The following is a 14,895-nucleotide window of genomic DNA, read 5'->3' as shown; positions in this document are numbered from 1 at the left end:
AAATTATACAACAGAGGAAGCCAACTCAGAAGTGAAAACCCAAACAACAGTAATCCTAACAGGGCCTGCAGCCTTAGAAGATGCTTATTCCAGTACATTTACTCAAAGAACCAGGGCTCATATCTCTGAAGTATAATTTATACTCAGGGGTGGTATTTGGTGCAAAAACCTGACTCTCTGGTAAACCCATAGGAGAGAGGCAGGTTTCCTTGCCTTCTGGAGCCAAGTACTTTATGTGCAAAATGTTGAGTCTAGCAAGAAATCCCTCAAACCATGCTATACTACTTTATTTCTTCTTGCTCAAGAAAAGACAGACAGATTTAATCAAGGCCTGTCCAATCTGTGGGCTGTGTCAAGGGCTGCAGAAAGTCATGCTAGGTCAATTCTCACTGTTTAGTGGTTCTCCTGCTTCCAACCAAGCTGTCCAAGCTACTCTCCAGCCCTGTCCCACCCTCATCTGTCTTCCCACTCTCCCCCTCCTCACTGCCATCACTGTATCAGATACCGTTTTCTTTGCTCTCTCTTGAGCCTGCGCTCCTTCTTCTCCTTCTTCTTCTCCTTCTTGTTCCTCTTCACGAGCTCTGTCTCTACCTTTAACTGGTGCTTTTTCCTCTGATTCCTCTGGCTCAGGATCAAAGTTGAAAGTAAAGAAATTATAAGCCTCTTCTGCAGATGGGAAGCCAGGAGGGGGCTGCAGAGAAACAGGCAGCAGCAGCTTAGCTGGGAAGACTGAATGAGCCCCATGTAATTATCTGACAGCTGGCTTAATGCTAGTGTAGTTTTTGGAGAACTCCTGACCACCTTGCCATGAATTTTGACAAGAGCAGCAGGCAGTTATTGAATGTTTGAAATAAGTAACTCCAGTTACTTTTTAAAATATTATTTTTATGTGTATGAGTGTTTTGCCTGCATGTATGTGCACCATGTGAATGCTGTGCCCACAGAGGCCATAAGAGGGCACCAGATTCCCTATAAGTGGAGTAACATATAATTGTGAGTGGCTATGTGGGTGTCAGGAACTGAACCTGGGTCTTCAAGAAGAGCATTCAATGCTCTTAGTAGCTGAGCCATCTTTCTCCAGCTCTACCTTCTAAAACTATGCACAATTATATAATCACATCTCAGTAAGCATAAAAATACAGTATTTTAAAAGTAAGTGCTAGGCTGGAGAGATGGCTCAGTGGTTAGGAACACTGACTGCTCTTGTAGAGGTCCTGAGTTCAATTCCCAGCAACCACATGGTGGCTCACAACCATCTGTAATGGGATCCAATGTCCTCTTCTGGTGTGTCTGTAAGAGAGTAATGGTGCACTCACATAAAATAAATAAATAAATCTTTAAAAAAAAGTAAGTGCTTTTGGAAAGATTATTAAGGTATTGGGCACCGTGCTTATTGTTCAATGGGCCAATACAGAGATAGTTTTGTTTAATAATGAGAAATACGGGATCTGTTCATTGTAACAAGTGGCAGTTATTATTTATTTTGTTCCTGAGTTGGTACCGTCATTCTTTCTCGATCATAAAAGCTGAGGCAACTTAAAAGCTGAACAATCTCTCTTCATTACCATTCCCAGTCCTCATAGCTCCCCTCCTCCCTCTCCACAATGGGGTCTCTCTCTCTCTCTCTCTCTCTCTCTCTCTCTCTCTCTCTCTCTCTCTCTCTCTCAGCATGGCAATGGGAATCAGTTATGCATCTATGATTAGATATTTTTGGAAAACAGAAACGTAATTTTAAACACAGTTTCTAACCTGTGGTTTTGACTTGATTTTTCGTACAGAATCACGAAACTTAATTCTTGAATAACTCTGGGTGTCATCTTCTTGTTGAGTGCCTTGCACCTCTGTACTTGGCTTTGTAAAGGAAAAAAAAAGACACATATTAAACCAAAAGAAGTCTAGAAACTGAGAGTATTCTAAGTTGAGGGTTAGCCTTTGTGCTGGCTTAACTGTCCACTTGGTAGAACCTACAATCACCTGGAAAGACACTTGATGTAAAGAGTCTAAGACTAGATTGACCTCTGGACATCTCTCTCTCTCTCTCTCTCTCTCTCTCTCTCTCTCTCTCTTTCTCTGTATGTGTGTGTGTGTGTATGTGTGTGTGTGTTTGTGTTTTGATGCTGGATTATGTAGGAGGAGAAAGTCCACCGTGGGTGGCACCATTCCTTAGGCAGGGGATCTTGAGCTATATAAAAGTAAGGAAAGTTAGATGAGTATAAGAAGCAAGCAAGCAAGGAAGGAGTTGTGCATTTATTCTTTGTTTTTCACTGTGGATGTGATATTATAATTTCCACCTTTACTTCTCCACAATGATAGACTGTAACTTGGAATTATAAGTCAAATAAGCCCTTTCTCCCTGAACTCCCTTTTTGTCAGAGATTTTTATCACAGCAACAGGAATGAAACCAGAGCCGTCATCTAACAGCTTGTCTTCTGCTCTCTGATTATTTTGTCCTTCCATAGGCTGCAGTGTTCAGACTTCAAATACACTTGAAGATAGACGGGCCAAAAGTTTTCTTACTTATCCCTGCTCTGCTGATCCAAAAATCATGTTACAGAAGATCATTTCCAGTCTCGAAAGAAAAGCACCAATTATGATCAAGTGAAAGTTCAGCATAGGATCCAGAGTTCAAGAGCCATCTTTCTCATTGAGCATCAGGTCTGGCTATTTTGTGAGCTGTGTCTTCTGCCTAAACAGATTGAATGGCCCTTAGCACCCCTGGATCCAGAGTTGTTTCTGATTTTGGATAGTGTTCAGATTTGGTAATATTCTCATCTCTCTGTCTGTAGCTTATAAGGACAGCTTATATTTAGAGAACACATATGAAGCAAAGCTATGGGTACAAGGTACCGGTAGGGCACTTGCCTGGCATGCTCAAGGCCTTGGATCTAGTTCAGGAAAAAAAAAACTAAAAAACTTCTGGTCTGAAAGGACCTACCTGTGTCTGTTACTGAAAGAAACAATGTTAATTCATGTTAACTCAGTCTGTAAACAATATCAAGAATTTGGTGTACTTTTGTCTCTGTTCTACGGAAGTGGAAACTAGGGTCAGACAGTAGGGGTGGGGGTTGGGGGGGCTCATGTTAAAGTAGAAAGAATCCACTTCTTACCTCTGTACCAAATTCAGTCTCTGTTTCCCTCTCTCTGGGACTGCGAAGGCGCCGGGGCCTAGGTGTGGGGACATCGCGCAACAATGCGCTTTCTGCCTTGGACTTAAAAACCAAACAGGAAAGTATTACACATAATGAATTATCAGAGAACCTCAGCTGCCACCTCAATAAAGAAGAATCAGTACAATAATCACACACTGTCCCTCTGTAGAGCAGAGCAAGGAAAATCATTTAGAAGACTGATCGCCATTTTCCGATATAATTTTCTTCTTCACCAATGCTACGTATATTAACATTTTAGGACCTGAAGAACAGCTGGAATGGCTCTCAGCTCCACACAGTTTGGAGCATACAAAGCAAGCAAGATTTGCCCTGACAAACTCCAATCAGTCCTGAAGGGAACATTGCCACAGTTTGTCTTACCCTTGCAGCCTGAAGCTTCTCCCTCATGCGTTCCCTCATGGAAAACTCCGCAAAGCCAGTTCTGGAAGCCGAAGGGATGGGAGGTAAGCCTTAAAATAAATAAACAAAGGAAAATTAATTTCAAAACATGTATCCCCCTCGGGGGAGTGAATTAAATATAAAAAGAAATGTAATTTTGCTAGTTCAGAGCTACACATAAGCAAACAGGCCACAACGCTGAGGCCACTTTTGAAGGTGGAAGTACGTGCATTGGTGTTTTGGGGATTGGCATGGAGAACTGAGCCCTTCTGGGGACTGTCATTTTGAATTAACTAAGACTAGAATGCCTAGAACAGTTTCCGACTGTTCAAGGCACACAAACACTTGCCAACCCCATCAGCACTGGACTCCAACTTGTTGCTTCTCGGGTGATTGGGTGGCTGAGGAGTGGAGATTTCAGGGCTAACCCTCACATCAACTAGAGAAATTTTTGCTGAAGATGTAGCCGTAGCCATTGGCTGTGTTGTTGAGACGATGTGCATATTATACATATCATTGAGAGTAGATGGGAACCACTTGAACAAGGGGACAGCTATCAAGTGTGGGCACAGTTTTCTATGTGGAATGAACTAGCGTATGGATCTCTACAGCATCTTCCCTTGGTCATCACTATATGATAACTCCAGGCTCAAGCGTTATCACCACTGATGATGAAGACAGTGAGCTCAAGATGACAGACGATTGGCTTCCCCGCCAATAAAAGAGAATGTCCTTAAATAAAGTGTTCACCGAGTAAAAATCAGAACTACCAGTCCTTCCCTCCAACACAACAGAGCACAGGCACAGAACCGATAGCCGATGAGCCCAAGGACTAAGGAGGAGGCTGGAGAGGACAGGGGAGGCTCTCAGGCTGCCACGCCCAGAGGGAGGGCCCTCTTTGGAATGGGCTGAGGGAAGCCACCTAGCCCCCCGCACACCTCATACCCATTGCTAAGGCTAAAGGAAAAGGACAAAACTCAGTCTTGGGTCCAAGGACTCAGAAAACAGTCCAAGTGGGCAGGGTCCGGTCGAATGCTAGTCCCGCTTGGCCTTCTTCTTGTCACTGTTGTCATTTTCTTCAGCTCCCTCCATGGAGAGTGCCTCCTCCAGTTTCCTCTTGCTGCTCTCTGGCTGAAGCTCTACTGTGTTCCGGGGCTTGAAGCAAATGATGATGCATGTCATGTTGTCACAGCCTGTGCCATCCCCAGAAGTGTCTGGTGCCAGGCACTGATCCAGCAGCTCTTCCACAATGGACGACAGTAACCGAAGCTCCCCATTTTCATCATGTAGGCTGATCTTTGATTGAATAAAGTCTACAACTTCCTGGGTGCTCATCACATTCCAGATGCTGTCACAAGGGATGACCATGAATCCATGGTCATCAGTGAGAGTCAGCACCTTGATGTCAGGAAGGGCAGAGATCATCTGCTCCTGGGGCGGCAGGTTTTTGTTTCTCTTGTAGAAGTGGTCTCCAATGGCCCTGGAGAGGTTGAGGCCTCCATTGACTCGTCCATCCATGGTGACCTTGCCACCAGCATTCTTGATGCGTGCCAACTCCACTTCATCCTCTGGTTTGTGGTCATAGGACATATCTAAAGCTTTGCCAGCCTCAGACACCACACAGCGAGAGTCTCCTGCATTGGCCACAATCAACTGCTTCCCTCGGATCAGAGCCACCACCGCTGTTGTGCCACTGTCAGAGCCAGGCTCTTCTTTGCCTTCCATTCCAGGGACCATCATCTCTGAATCATCATCCACTTCGGCCTCCTCCGTGTCTTCCTCGTCCTCCTCGTCCTCCTCGTCCTCCTCGTCCTCCTCGTCCTCCTCGTTCTCTGCCTCCCCACTGCGGTAGCCATCCTCGTCCTCACTACACTCCTCACTGTCATCCTCTTCCTCCTCCACCTCATCTGATTCATCCTCACTGTCCTCAAAGAACTTGGACTTAGCAACTCGAGGCAGTTTGTCAGAGGCTGAAGAGCAGGAAGGTCCAGCCTCACCAGTAGCAGTACCGGGCTCACCAATTTGGCCTGCCTCAGTCCCATGTTCCGAGTTGGAGGAAAGGCCTGTGTGTCCTTTGGCTGTGGGGCCATTTTCTTGGGAAGGAGTTTCCCTAGATGGGTCCTCAGGTCCAGTCTCCCCATTGAGGCCCTGGGGCCCTGGTTCATCGCCTGTCCCAGTTCCAGATTTGGTATGGGGAGGGCCCTTCTGACAGTTCTGCCCATATCGTGTCAGCAACTCTTCTATGGTCATGGTAGCCTCTTCATGCAGCAATGCAGCCTCCTCATTGTCCACATCTGCCTCATCTGCTACTTTTTCTTTATCATCTTCATCTTCAGTGGGTCTCCCTGCAATCTGTGCCAGTTCCTTAATGACTTCCTCTGTGGTCAGCTTGGCATCGATAGCCAAGAAGGCATCTTGTAAAGCCTTCTGAAGCTTGACTTCCTTGTAGGCCTTCTATCTTTGATAATATCAGGAAGATATTTGGCAAAGTACAAGGCAACCTCTTCGCCTCCGTGTCCATCGTAGACAGAAAACATGGCTGTCTCATTGTCCAGTTCAGGAATACAGTTGTGAACATCCTCCATGGAGATGTGCCAGCCTTGCATGGCGGAGAAGCTGTAGGGTAGCGGGAGCCGCGGGGTGCTAACCCGGTCCCTGGAGCGCTTCACCGTGTTGGGCTGAGAGAGGTAGGCACCCATGGCAGCGGATGGCTGGCTGCCTGTGGGGCAGGTGAGCCGGATGTGACCCTTCCCGGCGCAGGAGCCGGAGCCCCTGGGAGCACGCGTGGCAAGGAGCGGCCCGGCTGCGCAGCCTACGCAAGGTGCCGGTGAAAGGCTTGAGATTTGGTCCCAGTTCTGTGCTTTGCTAAGCAACCCCACCCCAAGAGAAATACAGGAAGCGAGACGGTGTTCGGTGGGTAGAATATTCGGCTCATTGGAATAGAATCTATAGTGGGAAGCTGGAGCAGGTACGTTTGCAGGATTTGGGGATGAAGGGATGGGGAAATCTAATGTCCTGCTAAGGAGTCTTGACTCTGTTTTCCGTGGAAGTCCTGAAGTAGGTAGAGAGAGCCAATGTCATTAGTGTTTCCAACAGTTCCACATGGAGGGCAGATACAGGTTGGCTGGGGTGTAGTGTGTGCACCAGAGACCCAATTAGCATGTCGTGACTTGAGATCATAAGGAGAGAGGGTCAGACAAAGAGAGAAGGAAGGAGGGGGAAAGGGAGGGGGAGAGAGACAGAGAGACACAGACACACACAGAGACAGAGAGAGACAGAGAGAAGAGACAAAGACACACACAGAGTTGGCGCGGGGGGGGGGGCCCCGGGAGGATCATGGAGGCCTGGTAGTTATGAGGCAACTAGTGGTTCTCAATAGCAGCTGGGTCTAGGAATATCTCACATACAGAACTCTTAAATCATAGCCAAACCTACTGAGTCAGAATATGAACAAGTCCAAGCAGTGTGGTTGCTTCAGCTACACTCAGGAGGACTTTGGTAGAAGACAAAGGAGAAGGCGAGAGTGGTAAGAGTTGACCAAGGCCATCAAGATTGTGATGCTACTGAGAGAGACAGGTGAGGAGAATGAGAACTAGGCTGGGAGTTTCCAGGGGGAAGCTTGGGATGGGAATGGCCATCAATATCTGAGCCACATACTTAGAGAAAGATATGGAAACAGTATCTAGCACCTCATTAAAAGTATATTAAGAAAGGAATGGAGTACAGGGAGTTCAGATGGTAGGAAAATGCAGATGGCTTCCAGAAGCCATCTGGAAACAGGAGGCTGATGTAGCCTCAGGCTAAGGGGTTTAGTAGGCAACAATGCTTCCCGCCACTCTGGTACAGAGGTGGTGACTATATTTTAACGGGTTACCCTAGACTTCTCTCATCTGTAAGTTCTTTGATGCTGTGCAGTCAATCATCTGTAAGTTCTTTCATGCTGTCAATCTTTAATAACTTTATGAGTTATTTTCTTCACAATCACTCTGCATTTGAGGATGTGGAAATTTTATTCTTGCCAGTTTTTTGAGCCGTTTTCTGAATGTGTATCTTCCTATACAGACAAATCACATCCCCCCACCCCCAAGTCCATTTTCCTCCCAGGGCAGGACAAACCCAGTCGGTGTGGACCTGCAGAGCTGGTTCAGTAATGGAGACAGCATAGCTGATAAGTAGCTGTTTTCCATACTGTACCACAACAAAGATTAAAGTATCTGTTAGGTCAAAGACCGTGATCTAGCACCACGACTTTCACTGGGTACCATGGTAGCAATTGTCTCACGATATAGCTCACAGAAACAGTCATGGCTACTATCAGCTTTGACTCAGATAACACTGATATTTATTTTGCCTGAAGCATCTTTTAAAGTATAATGTCCTGCACATCCTCAACGCTGCTGTGTGTATAGTCTCTTGACTGATGGGTTGTTACCATTGACCAGATGTGAAAGCATGGACCAAGGGCCTTTTCATCATGTTGCTCACATTCGAGCAGGAAGATCAGAATTAAAAAATGTTTAAAACCTCTAAGTTTTTTTTCCTCGGCATAATCTTTGTGTGTGTGTGTTTTAGGGCATTGAAATTATGTTGTGTGGTTCTTCTAATTAGCATACACATCCCTGATGCTCCACAGTAAGGCAGCCTCACTCCTTCTGGCAGTTCTTACGGGTGTAACATCAGAACATGTGTTCCTGTGTCTGTCTCTCTGGGTCGTGATGACTTTGAAAATGTATGTCTAAAATACATCATCTAGTTCATTTACTCAAATTTCACTGAATTTTCTTTTCTACCAGATCTGAGCAACTGGCCCCAAAGTGATAGTTTAATCAGGGGAACTAGCAAGAATGACTAGAAAACAAAAAACAGACGTTAGTGAGAAATGGCTTCACACTGGACTGTTTCTTGGTTAAGAGATGGTCCAAGGTGGACTCATGAGGGATGTACATGCTTTGAAACTAGATGCTGTTTTGATTTGGAGCTGGTGTGCATCCAGTGAAATTCTCTCTTATATAGAATGCCAGGATCATGTGTGTCTCAGGGGAGGAAGTTAGAAGCCGGATTTTTACTGCTTAGGCCTGGGGGGAGGCCATTCGGTCATAGGTGTAGGTCTCTCGGTCTCTGAATGTTGTGTGACCTTGACAACACTGGAAGACCTGTGTGAATGCTACAGAGTGACAGAAGGTGATAAGATAAGGCCCTGTGATGTGAGTGCCCATGGGAAGTCCAGAACTCTGTGAGGTTTGGGAAGTAAAGGGTCAATGTAAGAATCACACATACTCATCCGGGTGGACAGACAGTAGGCGGCTGCGGTGCACAGTCTGCTCAGAGTGGTAAGTGAGCACACGCACCTAAACCAACGAGGCCTGAACACAGAGCAGATAGGCTAGTTCTAGACACAGTTCACCTAACATATATTGTGAAGCACATCTGAATTTTAGCCTTGGGTGAGGCAGAATTCAGAGCCAGTCTGTGTCTTCAAGACTGTCTGATGTAGTGTCTGCAGACAGGGGCAGCACAGATTATGAGTCAACAGCATGACTTCAGACAGGCACAAGACTTGTGGGAGCACAAGGAGGGTCCACTGAGCCCACTGGGCCTAGGGAATGCTTTCTAAAGAAGACAACATATGTATATTGAAGTTTGAAAGATGAGTAGTCAATCCAATAATCAATGTGTTATTTTGGGAAGTAAGGGGTGGACTCTTTACGGAAAAAGGCCAGGAAAGGCTAGGTCTATAATTTCATGAAGATTCTAATTGATTCTACGCCTGTTTTGGGGAGTTTGTTATAATGAAGAGCTGCTGGGCTTATAGTACTGGATTGAATTCTTAAGTCTAAAGAGCACCCAAGGTTAAATTTATGGATCCACACTGGTACAGCTGGCAGCAAGTGAGAATATAGGTCAGCATTTTAGAGCCAGAACCTTCCTCTCATCGCTTCTGCTGTTAATATCTCCTAGATTCTGTCTCTTAATCTACTAAACAATGCCTGAGAATAGGATTATTTGGGGGAAATTAAATAATATAACACATAAAAAGACATTAGCATGGCACCTGCCATATCATTGCCTAGCTCAGAACATGGTCTTAAGTTCTTGATACTTTCAGATGTATCTGGTTTATCCATTTCTCAGACAAACCAAACAGTTCCATAGCTTTCTCAGTATTACTCGGGATGTAAAATTTCATGTTACTGCGGGGAAGCACACAAAACTGGAGGATTCGCCTGAGAACTGTGGGTAAATAGTGTTTGTTAGGTATTTATGATGAATAGCCTCACCATTGGTTTATGAAACATTTAACTCAAGTCAACAAGCCTTTCCCATGGGGTCAGACTATGAACACAGAACTTCTCCATAACATGTAAAAGCAGGACAGGAAGAAGCATGCAAAGAAGGGTCAACATATGTAAAGCAACTGATAACACACGTCAGGGTAAGGACCAAAACCATTCCATCATCCCAACAGACACAGAAAGGGTAACTGACAACATTTAATACTTCTTCAGGATAAAAACGTTCATAACATAGAAAGAGAAGGAGCTACTTCTAAAGAGAATATAAAATCCCCACAAATGGATGCCGTATTCAGTTCTCGAAAGTTCTTTTTTTCCCTCTAAGATCAGGAAGAAAGAAAGAGAACCGCTTTTGCTCCTTCCATTTAACAGAGAGTTGAGACTCTTACACAGAGCAACCAGGCAAGAAAAAGAAATTAAAAAAAAATCACTCAGATTGGGAAGTTAAAAGCCAAATTATCTCTATTTACTGATTATGTGATTTGGTATAATGAAATTCTATTGATTCCACAGAAGACTTGTTAGAGCAACACACGAATTCAGCAGTTTTGCGGTACAAAACCAACACACAAAAATCAGTTGTATTTGTATATACCAAATACAAACTGTTCAAAATGAAATTAAGAAAACAATACTACTTAGAATAACATCAGAAACTAAGTAATAACAGTTAAGAGGAAGCCAGTGAAGGAAGTGAAGGACACATACACCCAAAACTAAAATTCAGATGAAAAGAATGAAAGATGAAAAAAAAAATAAATGGAAGAATTGTGTTTGTAACTTAAAGACTCAGTGTTGTTAAAATGTCAACACTACCCAAACAATCTATAGATTTACCACAATTCTTGTGAAAGCACAATGATTTTTGTTTTGCAGAAATAGAAATGTCTACCCTGGAGTGCTTAAGTTTCCTTGAAGAACCTTCAATAACCAAAGCAGTTTTGAAAGTAAACAAGGCCTCACACTCTCTAATTCCAAAACTCATTCCAAAGTTAAAGTCATCAAAACTGCATGGTAGTAGCATAAAGACAGAAATACAACCCAATGAAACAGAGTGGAGAATCCAGAAATAAATCTTGACTATATAATCAGGTGATCCTCAACAGATGTGCCAGGATCAATCAATTTGTTGCATCTCTATGCAACAAGTGGAGTTGGAAAAAGGCATGTCCAAAGACAGAACAATTATACTGGGAGCTGGTGAGATGGTTCAGTAGGAAAAGCACTTGCCGCCAAGCCTGACAACCCTGAGAATTCTACCCCTGGGACCTACATAGTGGAAGGAGAGAACTGACTCACACAAGTTGTCCTGGAACCTTCATATGTGCACCATGGCACAATATGCCCCCCAACAATGTAAATGATTAAATTAATTAATAAAAGATGAAATTAGATCCTTACCCAATAAACAAAAAGTAACTCAAAGTGAGTAAGGAAAAAGCTTTCTGACGTTGAACTGGGCCATGACCTTTTGGATAATGACACCAAACATACAAGTGTCAACAACAAAACAACTAGTGGGGCTACATCGAACTTTAGAAACTTCTGTGCACTGAAGGATGGCACAATCTGCAGAGCCAACAGTGCACATGAGGAAGCCCTGCCCTAGCAAAGCAGTCTGTTCCCAGGAGTTCACAGGCACATGCCCGTGAGGTGAGGTGTATATGGAAAGAAACCAGCTCAGGAGACAGGATGGAGGGGAGAAAGGACTGCTCTCCATGGAGAAATGAGGAAGCCTTCTCCAGACCTACCCTCTCTCTCCCACCACCAGAGTCCTACATCCATAGGCCATGTCCACCTGAGGACCCAAGGAACATCTTGTACTCTGCATCTTTATTCCTCATCACCAGTCCTCACGCATGTCCTTCCTGGTGCCTTGTTCTTCTGAAGATGGCAGCCTCACTTGCCCAGTTGCTAATTCAAAGCCACTTCATCTGGTAACAAGGAATCCCCCGGGCCACCTTCAGTGAGCAAAACATGCTTCTGAATTTTAAGCCATGCAATCTATGATATTTAGTTAGGGCAGCCCAAGTTGATAAAGGCAAAGAAAAAAAGGAACAGCTCTATAGGATTAATCTTGGTCCGTTTTTCTGGGATTCTTAGCAGCTCTAATTGCATGACTCAGTTGGCAAAGCCACACTTCCCTTAGGGTTGAACTTAGGTCAGTGGCTTCCAAAGGCATCGAACGTCTAGCTGTTACTCTACGCCCCAGCTCTGCCATAGTACAGGAGTATAATTGGAAGAATGCAGCACATTTCCCTTATCTACAGTGGGCTCACAATGAACGATATTCATAGAGCAAATGCTGTAAAGTTCAAGACTCTTCAAAGCAAAGATCCTTCTGTATATGTACGTATGTCCCTGCACATCTGTGTGCCTGAGTGCAGGTATGAGATTATCTCCATGAGCCCATTATAAAATACAGGTGTTTGTCCTCTCCTTCCACCTTGTTTGAAACTGGGTCTCTTGGTTGTGTGCCTGTGTGTGTGCCAGGCTAGCTGGAGAGTAAGCATTGAAGGATTCTCCTTTCTCCACCTCCCATAGGAAGTGTTGACATAGGAGTTACAGAAATGTGCTACTATGTATGGCTTTTACACAGGTTCTGGAGATTTGAACTTGACTTTTTCCACTTGCAAGGCCAAGCGCTTTTCCCACTGACCCCACCCCCCCGCCCCCAGTCCCAAAGCTTTCTAGAAGTGGAAGGTTCGTGTGCAGGGGATGAGTGTCAGTATTGTAAAGGGTGAGTAGCATAACCTCTGTTCTTCAGTCTGATTCCTGTTCTGCTTCACTGACTCTCATGTCTCCTTTATGCCACTCTCCTGCTGCTTTGAATTCTGACATATCTGATTATCCATGCCATTTCTACTAGCCACCTTTCCTGGTTATAGAGAATTCCCCAGATTGTATGTCTTGTCTTCTAGCCTGATGCTATCCTAAAAATTGTACCACAGATTTGCGGCAAAGTGGGTGCAGCTCACTTAAAGGGTTTCCAAAACTCAACCTCAGAGAGTTACTATATTTTCTTTTGCTTTGTCCTATCTAGGCAGCCTTGCCCCTGGTCATACATTAAAAACAATAGCCCCAATCAAGTGTCATATTGCTCCGTGCTGAGCTTGTAGTTGGCAGTTAATAACTACCAGCTAAATGAACCAAGATACTTACTTCGGGGGCCCCGCCGGGCTGTTAAGCTCAGGAGGTTGGTCTCAGGCTCTTCCTCTACCATTTCCGGCTGCCCACCATCTTGGAATTTGTCTGACACCATTTCCTCAGGGGGAGTAGCAGGTGGCTGTGAATAGATCAGAGGTTTCTGAGATGTCTAGAGTTTAGCTGGCTCAGTTCCTCTCAAGATGACATGGGTCACCTTAGAAGGGATGGGCCCTAGAACAAGCCATGTTATAGACTGTGGGTTTTTTGCTCAGATCACAGGGGTCAGCCTGAGCTGCTACTAGGGGGCTTCCCACCATAGTGTTGAGGCATCCCATATTTCCTAGGGAAAACCTTAAAGCTATGCATGAAATCACAGGAGACCACTTCAGCTCCAGCTCCAAATAGACAGGAAAAGACTGTTCAGACGTCACTGGCTACTCTGGGCTGATTCTGTTTCCACACTGGTGCACTTGAGGATAGTCTATGGTATCTTCATCAAAGTCTTGAGGAAGCAGGGCTGGTATGGATGTCTGTGTGGCCAGGCAGAATAAAGCTCACAACCAACTCAGCTTGGCTGTGAACTCTGGACAAGCCTGTAACCACTTACTCTGTGAAAGCATTGTTATGAATGGGGAATTGTAGCTCTGTCTTCTCTCTGTGAGCTCATTGTTACGCCCGAAGAATTGCAGCATAGAGGAGGTTTAGCTGGAAATAGATGACTCTAAACAACTTAGACATCTGAATAAAACCCTGGTGGGCATCAAGGCTCAAGAGCAGGCTAAATGTATAGGAGGATGCCTGTTCATTTCGGGTTTCCGAAACTCAACCACTGAGTTATTACACTCCACCCCACCCCCGCCCCCGCCCCGTGGCTTTCTGCTACTTGGTCCTAGATGCCAGGCAGCTCTATCATTGGTCGCTCTCTGTTCACGCTGTGATTCTAAAGCACTTTTTATCTGACATCTCAGGGTCCCTGCAGAGCAACAAACAGGCTGAACTGGTAAAGATGGGTAGGAACTTCAGGAACAATGTGGCTAGTGAGTGTCTCTGGTCTCCTGGAGTGGCCGGAGAGTGGCCCCATCGCGCTGCTGCAGCTCCCCACAGCCCCCAGCACAGTCCCTCAAATGGCTGCATTCAGCCTGCAGGAACGGCTCTCTCGTCTTCTCCTCTTCCCCTGGAAAGCGGGAAGTGTGCACAGTACCCAGGAGCTGGAAGAGTGGTTTGTCCCTTTCTTTTCCATTCCACCCCAACCCCCTTCCCAGGTCTACTCTCCCTCAGCCGCCAGTCTCGTCATGTGACTACTAACTCAAAATGGCGCTTCCTTTCCCTCCCTCCAAGAGTGGCTTAAGGATTACTTCTGGCAAGTCCATAACAGCCCTTTTCTTGCCTTTCTTCTCCAGGAGAGCAGCCCCTTAATAAGGGAACTGAGTTACCTTACAGAGATGCTTCCAGCGGACGAGGGCAACTCCTGCAGAGAGGTGGGGGAGCAGGGGCTGCAGGCTGGGGAGACAGGAGTTAATCTCTGGCTCAGACTAACCCAGAATTTGGAACTTGGGATAGGAGAAAGAGGGAGTCTCTTAAGATTTGTAATCCTGCACTGCCATCTACCGCCCACTGTCGTCTATAGCTATTAGTGGCAACACTCAAATCAGCTGCTTTCCTTTTTCCTAGACTCTGAAGACACAGTATAACATATATACAGGAAAGGAAGGAAAGAAAGAGAAAGAGAAAGAGAAAGAAAGAGAAAGAGAAAGAGAAAGAGAAAGAGAAAGAGAAAGAGAAAGAGAAAGAGAAAGAGAAAGAGAAAGAGAAAGAGAGAAAGAGAAAGAGAGGGAGGGAGGGAGAGAAGGAAGGAAGGAAGGAAGGAAGGAAGGAAGGAAGGAAGGAAGGAAGGAAGGAAGGAAGG

At 45.2% G+C, this 14,895-nt stretch overlaps 2 protein-coding genes across 2 annotated transcripts in view; both read right to left on the bottom strand.

Moving 5' to 3' along the window:
- The window catches only part of Cc2d2a (coiled-coil and C2 domain containing 2A), an 81,633-nt gene that overhangs the window by 57,367 nt on the left and 9,371 nt on the right, over positions 1-14,895 (bottom strand). The window contains exons 5-9 of the mRNA XM_028787820.1: positions 13,005-13,128; positions 3,532-3,620; positions 3,109-3,210; positions 1,750-1,851; positions 506-691 (exon numbers count right to left, since the gene is read on the bottom strand). Coding sequence (XP_028643653.1) covers positions 506-691; positions 1,750-1,851; positions 3,109-3,210; positions 3,532-3,620; positions 13,005-13,128 — 603 coding nt within the window. The remainder of the gene's footprint in view (positions 1-505; positions 692-1,749; positions 1,852-3,108; positions 3,211-3,531; positions 3,621-13,004; positions 13,129-14,895) is intronic.
- On the bottom strand, positions 4,585-6,248 carry LOC114639123 (protein phosphatase 1G-like). The gene is given in 2 exon segments (XM_028787822.1): positions 4,585-6,005; positions 6,008-6,248. Coding segments are annotated over 2 exon segments (1,662 nt in total).

This window comes from Grammomys surdaster, unplaced genomic scaffold, assembly GCF_004785775.1.
Source record: "Grammomys surdaster isolate TR1022 unplaced genomic scaffold, NIH_TR_1.0 125679, whole genome shotgun sequence".
In the NCBI taxonomy this organism is placed as follows: Eukaryota; Metazoa; Chordata; class Mammalia; order Rodentia; family Muridae; genus Grammomys; species Grammomys surdaster.
The sequence above is the reverse complement of the archived record's forward strand: the minus strand, read 5'-3'. Positions and strand labels throughout refer to the sequence as shown.